At 43.2% G+C, this 16,812-nt stretch overlaps 2 protein-coding genes across 6 annotated transcripts in view; one reads left to right on the top strand and one right to left on the bottom strand.

Moving 5' to 3' along the window:
* DYNC1I2 (dynein cytoplasmic 1 intermediate chain 2) overlaps positions 1-7,884 on the top strand; it is a 36,755-nt gene extending 28,871 nt beyond the window's left edge. For all 5 annotated transcript variants that reach the window (XM_028749782.2, XM_028749795.2, XM_028749763.2 and 2 more), the window contains 6 exons: positions 769-882; positions 1,696-1,829; positions 3,423-3,567; positions 4,663-4,803; positions 5,730-5,855; positions 7,107-7,884. In XM_028749782.2, coding sequence (XP_028605615.1) covers positions 769-882; positions 1,696-1,829; positions 3,423-3,567; positions 4,663-4,803; positions 5,730-5,855; positions 7,107-7,220 — 774 coding nt within the window. In that variant the 3' untranslated portion in view covers positions 7,221-7,884. The remainder of the gene's footprint in view (positions 1-768; positions 883-1,695; positions 1,830-3,422; positions 3,568-4,662; positions 4,804-5,729; positions 5,856-7,106) is intronic.
* A 2,384-nt stretch (positions 7,885-10,268) lies between these two features.
* The window catches only part of SLC25A12 (solute carrier family 25 member 12), a 58,951-nt gene continuing 52,407 nt past the window's right edge, over positions 10,269-16,812 (bottom strand). Inside the window, exons 15-18 of the mRNA XM_028749738.2 lie at positions 14,331-14,469; positions 12,881-13,039; positions 12,658-12,748; positions 10,269-10,851 (exon numbers count right to left, since the gene is read on the bottom strand). Of these exons, the coding sequence (XP_028605571.2) occupies positions 10,659-10,851; positions 12,658-12,748; positions 12,881-13,039; positions 14,331-14,469 (582 nt within the window). The 3' untranslated portion in view covers positions 10,269-10,658. The remainder of the gene's footprint in view (positions 10,852-12,657; positions 12,749-12,880; positions 13,040-14,330; positions 14,470-16,812) is intronic.

The following is a 16,812-nucleotide window of genomic DNA, read 5'->3' as shown; positions in this document are numbered from 1 at the left end:
AGAAACCTTTTTTTTTAAGTTAGGTCTTCACGTGCTTGTTTTTATTAAATTCTTCATATAATCAGATACCAATTCAGCTACCCTTTCTCCCCCAGAGGCAATCCACCACTTAATATTGCTCAGCCCGAAAGTATTCCCACTTATCCACGTGTCCTTTCTCCAGCTTCCAAGTGCTCTCTACATTTATCAGTATTAGACATGACGTTGTATCTGTAACTGTCCATTCGTACCCACATCCATATTCAGAGGCATATTCTACTAGGAAAACATCGAGCTATAGAAGTTACTAATTATGCTTTCAACACAGCCTGTCTGACCAAGGAGCTCACTTAGCTATGCTCTGTGCTTTGTGACCATTGATAAAGTATATAATACTTTTTAAGGACTTGTAGCAACTCCTTTCAATGCCCCCCATCTCCTTTAGTTGCATTTTAACCAATGCTCAGTCCCTTCTTCATCACAGCTTTTGTTTGCCACTCTTCCCACTGCCCCAATAAATGGCATAGTTGAGAAATAAACTCTTGACAGCACCGTTTGTGCTTTAAACTAAATTTGTAATGCTACCGAAGGGCTAGGCACCTTGCACATAGAACTCAAACCCCTGTTGGGGAGCATCTGTGGAAAACAGTGAGCTAGGTACCCAGATAATCTTGCCTATCTTCTCAACTTAAATGTCACTTTAAAAGCTAAAATTTGCACTTGCGCTAAGTTGTCTGTAAATTACCCTGACGAAACATTGCTAATCTACGTCGCCCACTTCTGCTTTAGCATCCTGTGTATTGTGTGAATGTGGTGGGGACTCAGAATGCCCATAACCTTATCAGCATCTCGACTGATGGAAAAATCTGCTCGTGGAGTCTGGATATGCTTTCACAGCCACAGGTAAAACAATCAAACGCTGCTTCTTTGTGATCCGTGTGCAGTCTCACACCAGAGTTCTGTGCATGTGCAGAAAATAATTTTAGAACATTAGCATTTTGATGGGATTGGCTTCTCCCATTCGCAAGGTGCGCGTTCAGCTCTGTTTTTACTGCACCATGACAGTGTCACCAAGGGACTTTTTCTCCTGTTAGCAATTACCTTAGTCTTGCTTGGCGAACAAAACATTTTGGTTGGCTCTGTCTATATATTTTGTAGTTTGCACTTTGTTTTTTAATTTGGTTTGCTTTTCCTCGCATGCCTCGCGACACCCCTCCGGCCTGTTTTGCGGAGTCAAATGCTTGACTTCTTAATTGCAAATGATAATTTCATGGTATCTTGCAGGTCAGTTATGAGGATTAGATCCATGCATGCTGCACTGGACGCCTTGGAAAAGTGGGATATAAATTTATAGCATAGGTAGCCATGTGGAAAGGGCACAATTTATATAATTCACATGTTAAGCCAGGGATGGCTGTGCGCAGGATTCCTGCATTGCAGGGGGTTGGACTAGATGACCCTCAGGATCGCTTCCAACTCTATGATTCTAAGTGTAGATCTTAGGTCCTCCAGGACGTTCTGAGAAAACAGGGCCATGCCCTGTTTTTATGCAGTTTGTGCATTTTTATTGTATCAAATGCTTTAAACGTGAGAATAAGAATGCAGCAAGATTCAAAATATGTTTCTTTGGAAACTAGTATCAAAAATCCTACTTGATTCTTGGCAGAAAGTTCTCAGCAAACCGGAAAGATTTGTATGTGATATTTTTCTCCCCAGGATAGCATGGAGCTAGTTCACAAGCAATCCAAGGCTGTAGCTGTCACTTGTATGTCTTTCCCTGTTGGTGATGTCAACAACTTTGTCGTTGGAAGTGAGGAAGGCTCTGTGTACACAGCATGTCGCCATGGCAGGTGAATAGAAACTGAGACCCCTGTTTTTAAAGGATGACGGCCCTTCTTATTATGTTCTGTAAGATAAAGCAGGTTTGAGGTAGTTCCCCAACAGTTATATGGGCAACTGTGTATAAACAATGCAGGGTATTCTTTCACGTTCCAGAAAGCCTCTTATTGGCATAAATATTTCCCTTATTTTGGATAAAATGGCTTTAGAATTATGTAATGGGAGATGAAGTTTAGCCATCACTCTGGTCATTTGAATCATGGCACAACATCCCAGACCCTCACTTCTGTAGATAATTGTACAGTAGTATCACGCACCAATCTTAAATTGGGTAGCATGTCTCCTGCTGTTCAATCTGTTTTGAAATTGTCTGGCTGTATCTTATCAATTGCTTTCTTAAATGAAATTGAGGCCCCAGTCTCAGCTCAGACACACACCAGCCCTTCCTTTATAGCACTTTGGGTTAAAGCTAACCAAAATTGGTGGTTCTTCCATTTAATCAATATTGATACTATTGGGAATGCCCTGGTTTCAGACTGAAAATTGACCCAGGAACATGTGCATATTTCTGAAAGTTTTGTGCACGGCAACGTCTTCATTTTTGTGGCCCAAATATTTACTTTCTGTGAGAGAATTAATCAGATGGCATAGCACTTCTTAAGCACTGTTTTGTATCTTGAGGTGGCATATTTCCCCAAGGTTTATTTAATACGTGATTTTAAAATTCTGAGGTATGTAGCTATATTCAGGGGCACTTCTGCAACGCCACTACGAGGAAAAATTGCAGCCTTTGGGGTTTTTTTTATTTCGAGAAAAGGCAAGTCAGAGGTGACATGAAAGAAGTTTTTGAAATTTTGCAGGGCACAGAGAAAGTAGATAGACAAGTAGACAAGTAGATTAGACCATGTGGGCATTCAATGAAGCTGAATGTTGGAAGATTCGGGGCAGATAAAAGAAAGTGCTTCTTCACACAGTGCGTAGTTAAACTATAGAACTCTCTCCCGCAGAGGGCAGTTGATGGCCACCAACTTGAATGGCTTTAAAAGAGAATTAGACATATTCATGGAGAAGGCTGTCAGTGACTAGTGAACATGATGGCTGTGCGCAGCCTTCACAATTGAAGGCAGTATCCTTCTGAAGGCCAGTTGGTGGAAGCCACAGGAAGGGAGAATGCTCTTGTGCTCTTCCTGTGTTCTTATGACTATTAGTAGTGTACAGTGGAACCTCGGTTTTCGAACGTAATCCGTTCCGGAAGACCGTTCAACTTCTGAAATGTTTGAAAACTGAAAGCGGAAGCCTTGATACAATAGGGAAACACAAAATGGAAGCCTCGTGGCACGTTCGGCTTCTGAAAAATCGTTCAAAAAGCAAAGCAGTTACTTCCAGGTTTTTGGAGTTCGAAAGCCAAAACGTTTGACTTTCGAGACGCTCAAAAACTGAGATTCCAGTGTATTGATTTTGAAGGGGCAAACATCTATTGGGTAAGCATATGTTTATTAAGTTCCTGCCCTATTATTTAAAAAATGTATCTCAAATTATTTACGATTTTGTTGTTCTTGTTCGTAAGAGAATTCATTCCTGTGTGTGTGTGTCTCTTGCAACAGCAAAGCTGGAATCAGCGAGATGTTTGAAGGTCACCAAGGACCTATCACAGGGATCAATTGCCATGCAGCGGTTGGGCCTGTAGACTTTTCCCATCTTTTTGTCACTTCTTCTTTTGACTGGACTGTAAAGCTTTGGACTACTAAGGTATCTGAACTTGAGACGTCTAATTGTCTCAATTGATTGAGGAAACAATGTAAGCCACAGTCCCATCTGTTGGCCTATATAGGCAACCATCATGTAAACAGTAATGTGGGACCGCATTAGTTCTGTTGACAACGGTGATAGGAATATCTGTTTTCAGTATCTCTCCTGTAATACATTTAGACATAAATTCATTCATCCTTTTAAAAAAAATACCTTGTTCATGTTGGGCTGAGGTAATTCATATGAACATGGATCTTCCCACCATCTCCTACAACCTCTTACTGAGGTTCTCCATGGCTCTGCTGAACTTTGGCATGTCATATTTCTCATCATCAAATACTGTGCATATATATATATATATTAATATATATTAATATATATTAAGCAATATAAATTAAGCAAAGATGAAAATGTGCAAAGCAAGAAAATACTAAATTATATTACATTGCAGTTTCAGAAGCACACAGTTCATATAATCCTATTATCAGCAGTAAGTTGCAGTTAGACCTTAACATTTGAGAATTACAATCTTTGTAACACTGATAGATGCTAGCTTCACAGAAATCTGAGGTTGCTTAGAAATGGATCCAGTCTGCTTTATGTCAAATGGTATCACCAAATAAAATAAAACTGAAGGGTTTAAAGTCCTATGTTAGACTACGTTCTTTCTACCTGACAGCAATATTTGGCAGAGGTAAAACTGAGGTTGTTTTCATTTTACTTGGCCACAAGATTTATTATTTTTTGTGGGAAAAGGTTCTCTGGCAAACCTTTTCCTTGCTTTGTTCAAAATTAATCACACTGCTACATTAGTTGCCGACAATGTGGATGAGAGATGTTTATATACCGTATTTTTCCTCCTATAAGATGCCCCCATGTATAAGACGCCCCCTATTTTTGGGGACTCCAATTTAAGAAAATGGGGGGAGATGGCCCCCATGTATAAGACGCCCCCAAATTTTGGACATTATTTTTTTTGGGGGGGGACCTAGTCTTAGACATGGAAAAATACGGTACTTGGTCTTATTTACCTTGCTAGCTTTTGTTTTCTGAATTGTGAAATACATCAATTTGTGTGTTTTTCTTTTCCTTCAGAACAACAAGCCTCTGTACTCATTTGAAGACAACTCAGACTATGTTTACGATGTGATGTGGTCACCCACCCACCCTGCCCTCTTTGCCTGTGTGGATGGAATGGGAAGGCTTGACCTATGGAATCTCAACAACGATACTGAGGTAGGATCAGATTATGTTGGGTATTCCAAATCTGAAAATAAGTTTCCCAGCCTTAAAACAAACTTGTGATCTTTTAGTAACTGCAGCCCATCTTTTGTACATACATTTTAAAGTTCTTTTGCCCTCCCATCCTATTTACAAGATTGGTTAGGAGAATCCTGCCCAGTGTATGCAGATTCCTTTCCCTTGGCCACCGCACTTGGAGTACAGTGGGCCCATATTCTGTGAGGTCAGAGACCACTGTAAATAACAAGAAAAGGAATGCACTTAAATTGATGTGCCATCTCTTATTTGTACTTGCTGGGACGTTGGCTAAGATCAGCTTCTTGCATTTATTGTACTCCCAGGTATCTTATCTCCTGAGTGAAGACAGGTTCTTTGTGCATCGCTCATCATGACACCATAAGACTGTTGAAAAACCTCTCACTACAGCTTCATGAATCTACCCACTGATTTGTTAGTGCTCTTACAACAGCATAATAATGTAGCACCAAGACTGTGTTGTGCACAGTACAAAACCCAAACATGATGCTGCCATTGAGTGCTTTAAGTACTGCTTTAATATTACTTTTGTGTGGGGAACCCACCACACTTAACTGATGTATAGGTGATGATTGGCTGTACTAAAGTAATTTTTGCCCATGTACTTCACATTCAACACACATAGACAAGGTTTTATCCAAAGGAGGAGGGACACAGTAAGTTGGAACTGTCATCTTTAAAGGCTTGGAGCTCTAATTCCTATCATTACCAACATTCCTCTTCTGAATGTTCACATCTGCATCACGGAAATTTTAAACTTTTGAAAGGTATAATGTGTTCCTTCATACAGTATTGCCATCTTAATATTTGTGATGAAGGTTAAGAAAGTTTGAAAGATACTATAAGTCCAGTTGAAACATGGTATGTTTTTAAAACTGGTATAGGTGCCAACAGCAAGCATTACTGTGGAAGGTAATCCTGCCCTAAACCGCGTGCGATGGACAAATTCCGGACGTGAGATTGCTGTCGGAGATTCAGAAGGACAAATAATAATTTACGATGTGGGAGAGGTAGGTAACTTCCAAGTGCTTCCAAAGTAAAAATGATGTCTTACATTATTTTACTTAAGTCCAATAATAAAAGGCACTTATTTGGGTCAGGTGGCCATAGTTCTTTCACTGCAGATGCCAGTGTGCGTTTAAGTTTCCGCATACAAAGATACAATGTTAAGATATAAGCAATTCAAGTATTTTTTATGTAGTAGTAAGAATTTTGGATCTGTCTAGTTTTGTTACGGGGTGGGGGGACTTCAGCCCCTCACCCCAACGGTCTTTCGCCAGTCCCTATTGCCAGGGAGGGCTGCTCATCCATACTTCCCTTTGGGGTTAGGCAGTTGTTTGGTGGAGAGCCAGATGGCAATAATCAGTAGGCCAAAGGTTTGGACAAGCTGGTGCTCTTGTGAATCAGGGTAGCACAATGGCTTGAGTCCAAGCATGCCCTTCCACTAGCACAGGTGTGGAGAACCTCTTGGACTTGCCCTGCAGGCTTTCCCATTGGGGCCCCAAGGCTATTTTAGCCATGCCACACACACACACACACACACACACACACACACACACACCCCACATCTGACATCAAGTGTAGGGCAGGCAAAGACCCGGCTCAGCCAGAAGGCATTTGCAAGCACTGCCCTTTGCAAAGGGCATTAAAAGACCCAATTATCAGATGGTTGATGAGTTTTGCAAAGCCCTTTTAGAGCTTCTCACAAGATCTGACCGTCAGCTGATGTTTGGGCTTTGCAGAGAGTTTTTGTGGTTGTGCATTTGCCCGCATGGTTTGATTTCAAACCATGAAGGCAAAAGGCCACTTGATGCCATTGTGACAGGTGATTGGTGGGTGGCCTTGTCAAATTGGCCTGCAAGAAGTGGGGGGTGTAAAGATTTGGCCCAGTGATCGGATCCAGTTCTCCAACCCTGATCCTAGCAGATAGTTCTTAGTGCTGCTACACAGGTTATTTCTGACCTAGCAGAAGAGTGTTGCATTAGAAGTGTGACCCCAACTCCAGAGAAATTCCTTCATTTGTACAATTTCTTAAGACCATTTTACAGCCCACTGCGGTTAATAAGCTACAGCCTATATTTTCCTTTTTCACCATGTTTCTCACACTTTAATAGAACCCCTGTTGCATTCAGGTGCTGCACTATGAAAAGTCTAGTGCTTGAACAAGGGCGTCTTCTCCTGTTCACAATCCTTTGGATTCAAGCTGATGAGTTTAATTTTCATACGTCCACTGATGTTCCCATATAACTATTTCTCCACAGCAAATTGCGGTTCCCCGAAATGATGAATGGACACGTTTTGGTCGAACTTTAGCAGAAATTAATGCCAACAGAGCTGATGCAGAAGAGGAGGCAGCAACCCGAATCCCTTCCTAGGTTGTTGAAGTGGGGGGTCTCGCTGTGAATTTGGGGATTGGTTATAGAGGGCTTCAGAATAGTAGCATGTGTTAAGTATGCGGCTGAACTTGACATTTAAAATGTGGAGTAAACTGTGGAGTCGACAAGTGTATAAAGATCAGTGAAATTGATCTTGCAAAGTTGCTTTTTAATCCCTGAATCACCACCCTTAATCTGATAGATATAATTTATTATTTACCCTGACTTGGCAAGGTGTATGTTCTACTGAAACACTAACCACGTTGAATATTTAAAGTTCAACTTTCAATGGCATATAACTATTTCAGAGCAATTTAAGTTCTGTAAGTTTCTGAACAAGAGCTTTTCCAAGTCAAACTGACAGGCTATGCTGTGGACATCAATCTCTGGGGCACTGGGAAAGCGTTATGGCTATAGTACTCTTAATGGCTTAGATTTGTGCATGCATCTGTTCACAGTAACCTTTATCCTAATTATTATATAATAGGCTCCAGGCTACAGTGGTAGGTCATGTATATGACTAAAAAAAATCTGTAAACCCTTTTTTGTAATGGAAACTTTCTAAAATACCTGCTAAGTACTTTGGATTTTTTTGTTTGTTACATTTCTGCAGTAGAGTAAGAATTCTTTATAAATAAACATTACATGGCCTCTTTTCTCACAAGCATCTGTTTAAAGACTTGTTTTTCAAGAGTTTGCATTTTCAGAGGTTTGTGCAGGGGCAGGGGTGAGGGGCTGCAGGAAAATAATTAACTTACAAACTCCATTTCTTTTTTTAAAAAAGTATCTTGTGCCTATAATAAAAATGGATTTGGGATTTATTTTGTAATTCTTCAGTTTACTTGATATTGCTCATGTAACAGTTCTTTAAACTAAAGCAAAAAGAATGTGCACATGAGGCAATTCATACTTTCAAAAGCAACTTGTCCATTTTTTCTCTAGGACCATGTAGTAGGTGCAGTATTATCTTACCATCACATAAGATCAGTGTAAAGTTCCACATTATTGGATTTATTTTTTGCACATCAGTTTCTTTCCTATGCAACAATAAGATATACATTTTTAATCGTTTCTGAAATATCTGCCTATAGGCTTGAAGCTATTTTTTAAGGATTCTGGATTATTATTTTTAGTTGACTTTTTACTCCCATAGGTAAAAAAGCATGCTGTTTCTACTGATGAATACTACTCAGAAAATCCAATTACCAATTCTGATATTAAATTCTTGGTTATTCTACCAAAGAGGTGATCTTTCTATTGTGACATTACATTAAAGGCTGTATGATTACTGGAGAATAATGACCACTACTTTTTCTCCTATTTTATAGAGGAACAAGCCTTGCTGCAGCAGAGCCAGCATGACTTCTGTCTCTCTAACCTGTTGAGAGTGCTTTGACTGTCAACAAGCATGGGTGGAGGGGATCTGATTGACACAGTGTACTTGGACTTTAAAAAAGCTTTTGACAAGGTACTTCCTGAGTGAGCTTAGCAGTCATGTCATAAAAGGAGAGGTCCTTTTGTGGATGAGGAGTTGGTTAAGTAGCAGGAAGCAGATAATATTAGTAAATTGACAGAGAGATACAGAACAGAGAGATACAGAAAGTAGCATTCCCCAAGGATTCGTATCGGGACCTGTGCTTTTAAACTTATACATAAATGATCTAGAGGTAGGGGTGAGCTGTGAAGGGGCTGTGGCGATCACACAGGATCCCCGGACGTTTCACCGTCTATTGATCCCTGTGCCACCACTTTATTTCTCGCTGCCACCACCCAGGCCCTACCTGGTACAATACCGAGTCCAGTCAGGGTTAAATTGGAACATAAACTTCTGTTTATTTATTGCAGTTTAACAACCGTGTGGTTTCATAAACGGTATTGCTCAATTACAATCATGGGGTGCCTGTCCAGACCTATAACTTCCGTTACCTGCTCTCACTCACTAAACCACCTCTCAGATTTTTACTTGTCTTCCTAGCTCCTAACTGTTCCTGACTCAGCTTATTTCACTACACTAACTCAACCTACCCACAGACTATCTCAATTCACTCCCACTCCAACCAACCACCCAACTCCCAAGGAACTCCCCCTTTGCCCCTCCCAGAGCTGGTTTTATAGTCCCTCTGACTTCACCCCCCTGGGTCCTGATTGGGTAACCCGTTTAACTATTTCACCTCCAGCACACTCATATGTTAACATCACAGGGGCCAGGTTTGCTGATGGTACTTAATTGTTCAGGGTCATTAAAACAAAAAAGGGTGTGTGAAGAGCTGCAAATGGCCTCTTCAAACTGAGTGAATGGTTGGTAAAATGGCAAATACAATTCAGTGTAAACCGGTGGAAAGCAGTGCGTGTTGGGGCAAAAAAATCTTAAGGTCACATGGAGTCTGAACTGGTGGGGTTGGGCCAGAAAGAGACCTTGGGGGTTATAGCCGATAGCTGGATGAAGCCATCGACTCAGTGTGCAGCAGCTGTGAAAGGCGAATCCCATGCTAGGAAAGAGACTGGGGAGAAAAACTCCTATCATAACGCTGTTATAAGGCATTCTGGTGCAAATGCATTCTAGTAATGTGTATGGCTCTGGTCGCCTCACCTCAAAAAGGATATCGTACATTTGGGAAAAGGTTCAGAAAGGGGCAACCAGCATGTTTGAGGGGATGGAATGATTCCCCTGTGCAGAAAGGGTGTAGCAGTTGGGACTTCTTGGAGAAATGACAGTAGTTAAAACTGTGGAACTCACTCCCACATGAGGCAGCGATGGCCACCAAATGAAATGGTTTTAAAAGAGGATTAGGCAAATTCATGGAGGAGAGGGCTATCCTAGCTCCTAGCTAGGCTATGCTCTGCCTCCTCCACCAAAGCCTGTATCCTGAATACCAGTTGCTGGGGGAGGGAGTTTGCACCATTTCTTCCCAGCAAACATTTTCATCTTTTTGCATTTCTTCACCTCTTGCTGTCTTGCAGACTATAGCAAGGTTGTCCAAAAGGGTAACTTAATCCGTTTGCTTCCTACGGAGGAATTTAGCTTAGAACACAAAAAGAACCCTGTCATTCTTGGTTTTAATAAATTTTATTGTCACATGATTTTTAATAAAACACTTTCCAAAACATTCTGTACATTTCAAACTATTTAGAACCGCAACACCTGTTTCTACAAATGCAGTTGCATTTCAACGCCATGATAATGTCTCTGTACAAAGTTGTACAATATGTACAGTAACATGGAGTGCAAGCTGTGCTAAGCCAAGCCCTAGTTACTTATTCTACGCATAGAACTTAAAGCTTGAATCGGTCTCCCGTGTGCAAATGATTAGCTGTGTTTTGGATAGAAAGGAGTGATTCGATGTCGGTGCTCCATTCAGCTAGAGCATCATGCAGCTGACTGGAGGAGCAGAGCCACGGCTGTAGCTCTCTGTCCATGGCACTACTTTTTAATCTGGCTCAGGAGGGAGCGGCTGCTTTGGGCTGCGCTGAAACGGCACCTGATTTAAACTTTGGAAGAGAGAGGCCAAATTTGTTCTCTATCCCAGCAAAAGTAGCTGTTGCAAGTCGATATCCACCTATGTGGTCGGGATTGGCAGGAGGAAGGCCGGAGATTCGAGACTTGGGTGTAGGTTCTGAGCCGGAGGGTTTGCTGGTAAGGAGGCAAAGAGAAAATTAGCAGAGTTCAGGTTACATCAGCATAACGCTATTTCGTTAAGGCAGGGGTGGGAAACCTGCGGGGCAAATCCTGACCTACTTGGGAGTCCGATATGGCCTGTAAGGCAATTTCCCCATAACCACTGTGGAGGGGGTGTTTCAGTTCTGCTCTGGGTACTGCTTTGCTAGCATGTTCCCTGTGGGGAACGTGCTGCTGAAGCAACCACACTATTGCGAATCAAATTCGACAGGTGAAACCACCCGCACCCCAGTCACCTGACACAGAATCGTAGAGCTGGAAAGGGGCACCAAGGGTCATCTAGTCCAACCCCCTGCAATGCAGGAATCTCAGCCAAAGCATCCATGACAGATGGCTCCATCCACCTGTCAAAGTTAGCCCACGGGTGAATAAAGATTTGGACCACCAGCCCATACAGGTTCCCTGCCCATACCTGAAGCATCACACTCATGATCTCGGCCCATCCACGCATCTTTTTGTCAGTTTTTAACAGTGTTGAGCATGGCTGGGCATGAATCTAGACCAGGTACTCAGAGCTGATCCAACAGATCACTCAACTGGGGAATGCATATGCTGATCTGAAATAGCTAGGACTGGGTCAGGTGTTGTTCACTGGGCTTTTTCTCTCCCCATGAAAGACCTTTTTGCATGGTGGCTTATATCAACCAAGGCGTGAATCTTTTTAACAGCCGACACCACAGGGTTCTTCTAGGATTCATCGTATATACCTTGAATGCCACCAGCCAAGGGCAGTAAATTGGTCATAAGCTTTGATTTAGATTCTGACTCTTTGTTTAAAGGTAAAGGGACCCCTGACCATTAGGTCCAGTCGTGACCGACTCTGGGGTTGCAGCGCTCATTTTACTGGCCGAGGGAGTCGGCATACAGCTTCCGGGTCATGTGGCCAGCATGACTAAGGCGCTTCTGGCGAAACCAGAGCAGCGCACGGAAACGACGTTTACCTTCCCACCGGAGTGGTACCTATTTATCTACTTGCACTTTGACGTGCTTTCGAACTGCTAGGTTGGCAGGAGCAGGGACCGAGCAACGGGAGCTCACCCCGTCGCAGGGATTCGAACCGCCGACCTTCTGATCAGCAAGTCCTAGGCTTTGTGGTTTAACCCACAGTGCCACCCACGTCCCAGTGGACTCTAAGTTTAAAAATGCACAAATTCTAAGCTTGAAGGGAGAAAAGCTGAGGAAGTGCTGGATGGTGCAGACACTTCTCCACCAACCCTGAGCATTGACTATGCTGGCTGGGGCTGAGTTGGAGTCCAACAATAACAACATATGGATGGCCACAGATTCCCTATATTTCTTGTAGCGCATCACTTGCCTGTTCTGTGTCACAGTGTCTCAACCTTACGCTAAGACCAGTAATGAAAACCAGAGTGTTGAAGAGTATATTCTAGGTTGCTGTACTCTCCTGTTTATATTTAGAAAACACAATTTAATCTAAATGTACCAGTCCACTTTTCACCAACCAAGAAGGTATGTGGTTCTCCAGATGTTGTTGGACCCCAACTTCCATCATCCTTGCCCATGCTGGCTGAGGCTGATGAAAGTTGCAAGCTGAACATTGTATCAAGGGCCACAGGTTCCCTGCGCTTGGTTTAGAGCAGGCTCCCTCAACCTCGGCCCTCCAGATGTTTTGAGACTACAATTCCCATCATCCCTGACCACTGGTCCTGCTAGCTAGGGATGACGGGAGTTGTAGGCCAAAAACATCTGGAGGGCCGAGGTTGAGGAAGCCTGGTTTAGAGGATGGTAAACTGTACTTACATGCCTCCAAAATCAACATAGAGCCAGCGCTGCAAAAGTTCATAGGTCACTAGAGTGACGCCAAACTGGGGTGAAGATCTGAACACTCGTGCTGTTGAACATAATAAGCACAATCTTTATTGAGCAGGTATTTAAATGGTTGCGAGCCTTGGGACTCTCTAGTCTTCTTTAAATTAAAACAGAAGTTACAAATGTACCCACACACCCCACCTCTTTTCCTTACCTGCGGCTCCTTTCCAGAAAGCTGCGGGGCCTTCTTCTCGAAGTATCTTTCCAAAGCAGTCAACAACTCCATTGTACGTCGTCTGACCAGCGCGAGCCGCCACTTGCAGTCTCGTCTTGATGACATCAGCAGGGGTCACCAAGGAAGCAGCAGGCACACCTTTTCAGGAGAAATGAGTGTTTAGTTTAACGCAAACAGAGACGGGCAGAAACATTTCTAACGCCAAAGAATATGAATACCAATAACGGCTGAAGTCGCATTTGTAACAAAACCAAAAGCCAACGGCACCTTCTCCTTTCCTCGTGTGCAGCTTAACGCTTTATGCCAGAGTACATTCAATATAATTATAATAATAGTTTATTATTTACATGCCACCCATCTGACTGGGTTGCCCCAGCCGCTCTGGGCATCTTTCAACAAGTAAAAAAAATGAAACGCAGTAAAACATCAAACATTAAAAACTTCCCGATACATGGTTGCCTTCAGATCTTCTCAAAGTCAGATAGTTGTTTATTTCCTTGGCATCTGATAGGAGGGCGGTCCACAGGGTGGGTGCCACTACCGAGAAGGCCCTCTGCCTGGTTCCCTATAACCTCACTTCTCGCAGGGAGGGAACCGCCAAAAGGCCCTTGGAGCTGGACCTCAGTGTCCAGGCTGAATGATGGGGGTGGGGCTGTTTAGGGCTTCAAATACCCATGTGGCGAAATGTACTCTGGCATAAAGTGTGAAGCTGGTAAATAACCCATACACAAAGTCACATAATCAGCAATGATCGGACACCATGTATTGTGCCTGTCTGAATGGCAACGGGCCTGATAGATCCAGCAAAGAAAGGATCCCGGAAAGAAAGGATCCAGGATCCAGGAAAGAAGGACTGCATCATAAAATTGCTTTCTGCTTCAAATAAATGCTTATGTGAACTATTTTAATGGCTTCTCCTTCAAACAAGTTGCAGATGAAGTGAATTTTGGCTCTCCCCAAAGAGTGATTTTGAATTTCAACCTCCTAAAACACACTCTTGTTCTATATATGATGTCATCTCCTTCCCAAATGAAGAAAACCAGACAAGATAATTTTTAAAAACTCGCCTCTGTATGTTTCCTTGAGATTTTAAACGCCAAGCCTCCCACATTGAGAGCTTTGAAACAATCGCAACTCCCCTATCGAGGCCAACAGTACAAATTTGACTACAAGTTGCTGAGCTGCATTAAGCTGTTTATCCACATTATGCAAATGTAATTAGCTCTCGTCAAAATTACACTACCTCTCACCAAGGATAAAAGTGATCAAATTTAGATTAAGCTAGATACAATAGTGTATTAGCTTCCTATCCTTGGCTCCGATGAATATTAACGATTGCTAGGAAAGGGGACAGGTTTGGCAAGTGGGGGGGGGGGAGAGGTATGTGAGAGAAGGGGAGCTGCCTGCAAATCACGCCGTAAAATGTTACCTGCGATAGCACCAGCTGCAAGAAGATTAAATCCTCCCACACGGCCATTTTCATCTGCAAGCATCAGTTTACAATGAGCGTACACAGGAAAATAGATTGCAGAAAAGGGAATATCTCGGAGGAAACATGCTTTGGCACCCTGTCACGTGAATAAGGGGGGGAAAGTGCAAACAAGTTATAGACACACAGGATAAATTCAAGCTGCCTCTACACACAAGGCTCGGGGACTACCCAGGCGCAAAGAGGGGGATCTGGATGAGTCCCCAGCCTCAGCCCTGAGATGTGGGCAACACCAGTCTGAAGCAGCCTTGTGGTTCTGTCTATAGTATAGGTACATTATGCTATGCCCTGGGGTCCGGCCTTTTTGGTGGTGGCACCCTGGCTGGGGAATTTCTTCCCTCCTGAGATTCAATTGGCACTCAATTGCCTATCTTCCAATGCCAATTTTAAAATGTGCTTCTTTTGCTAGGCTTTTACTGGCGATTGCTCTTGAGTCGAGCGCTTTCGCTGCAGTATTGCTGGGGATGTATTTGATGCCAAAATCACGGGCGCTTCGCCAAGGATGTCCCAGTACGTTTCTGAGCACAATTCAAAGTGTTGGTGCTGACCTTTAAAGCCCTAAACGGCCTCGGTCCAGTATACTTGAAGGAGCGTCTCCACCCCCATCGTTCTGCCGGGACACTGAGGTCTGGCTCCGAGGGCCTTCTGGTGGTTCCCTCCCTGCGAGAAGTCAGGTTACAGGGAACCAGGCAGAGGGCCTTCTTGGTAGTGGCACCTGCCCTGTGGAATGCCCTCCCAGCAGATGTCAAGGCAATAAACAACTATTTTACTTTTAAACGACAACTGAAGGTGGCCCTGTTTAGGGAAGTTTTTAATGTCTGACGCTGCATTGTTTTTAATATTCGGTTGGAAGCCACCTAGAGTGGCTGGGGAAACCCAGCCAGGTGGGCGGGATATAAATAATAAATATAAATAATACATCATTATTATTATTATCATCATCATCATCATCATCATCATCAAACCAAATGTTTGCAATATTTTAAGTACTGGCTGCATTTTTGTATATCTCAATGTATTTATTTTCTTGGGTGACCCAACCTGGGTTCGTGAAAGTGAGGGCAGGGGAAATGCAATGAATAAAAGACATGCTTGCATTCCCTCCCACTCCACCTGCCACGTCTGAACAGGAACGTCTTGGCTGAGAAAATGCTATTGTGGCTCCATGAACAAATATTACAACTGAGGGTGCAGGGCTCTTTACAATGCGGGCAAGCGAAGAAAGCTGAACGTGGATGAGCAAGAAAAGACCCAATGCTCAGACCGTATGAGTCCTTGGCTGCAAGATCTATTGGAGATGCTCAAAGACTTATGAGCACCAATCACCCGCAGCCGTCAGACTGAAAAAGGAGAACCACCACTTTGGTCGAAAGCCAGAAGGCTTTGTTGTGTGCAGTGGACTTCGTTTGGGCTTCGTTTATGGCCGCTGTCCTTCTGAATTCTATGGGCAGGAGAGTCTAATTGTGATGATCCAATTGATACCTCCTATCATCAGTATGTAGCAACCTCTCTACTGCCACCCCTGGAACAGGCTCAGCGCCGATAGCAAAATCGGTAGATCATGAGACTCTTAATCTCAGGGTCATGGGTTCGAGTCTCACATGGGGCAAAAGATTTCTGCATTGCAGGGGGGTTGGACTAGATGACCCTTGTGGTCCCTTCCAACAGTACAATTCTATGATTCTAATGGTCAAGTCCATTAGCACAGCTTGTAGCGGTGGAATCAAAGCCATGCACATTGTCTTTGTGCCCCCCCCCTTTAAATCCCCAAATGATTTATAATCTGCCTCCTAAATCCATTCACTCAATTCAAATTAATCTGGGATTCATTTTTAGCAACCCACTCACACCCTCTTTGAAGACACGTGTGTGGTTTACAAGGAAAGGGTGGCAAGGAACAATACCAGCCACCCAACTGCAGCGAAATCTTGCTCCGTGTATTAAAACGCCTTTAGGAAAATGCTAGAGCTATGCAGTTCCTGGTGTCCTAACTTCTGGATGGAAGCTGCCACTCCTGAACCAAATTCTGTGCACAAAGAAACGCGTTAAGACTGTTTCTCCGGGGCCCAGCTGCCTGCCTCTGCCGAATTTACGTATTAGTCTCTTGCCGTCATGAAGGGTGTCGGAAGAAATAGTCTTCTGAGTTTAAGAAAACTAATAGCTTCCGCTCCATTACCTCTGATCTGTAATGATGAAAGTAGGTAGACCTGCAGGGAAAGGATCTGTTTACTGGCATTCTGCTAAAAGTACCGTACGGTATGGGCCTCGCTGGGTTGGTGCGGGTTTTATTCCTCCTCCCTCCCTTCACAAAACGAATTCATTATTGACAAATCCCATCACTTAACTTCTTAAAGATCTGAATTCTGCTAAACCACACTACTGTTTGGCCGCCGCCGTGTGATTAAGACAAAGAGAGCAGCCC

The sequence above is a fragment of the Podarcis muralis genome, chromosome 1 (assembly GCF_964188315.1).
Source record: "Podarcis muralis chromosome 1, rPodMur119.hap1.1, whole genome shotgun sequence".
In the NCBI taxonomy this organism is placed as follows: domain Eukaryota; kingdom Metazoa; phylum Chordata; class Lepidosauria; order Squamata; family Lacertidae; genus Podarcis; species Podarcis muralis.
This window is presented reverse-complemented; position numbering and strand designations above follow the sequence as displayed.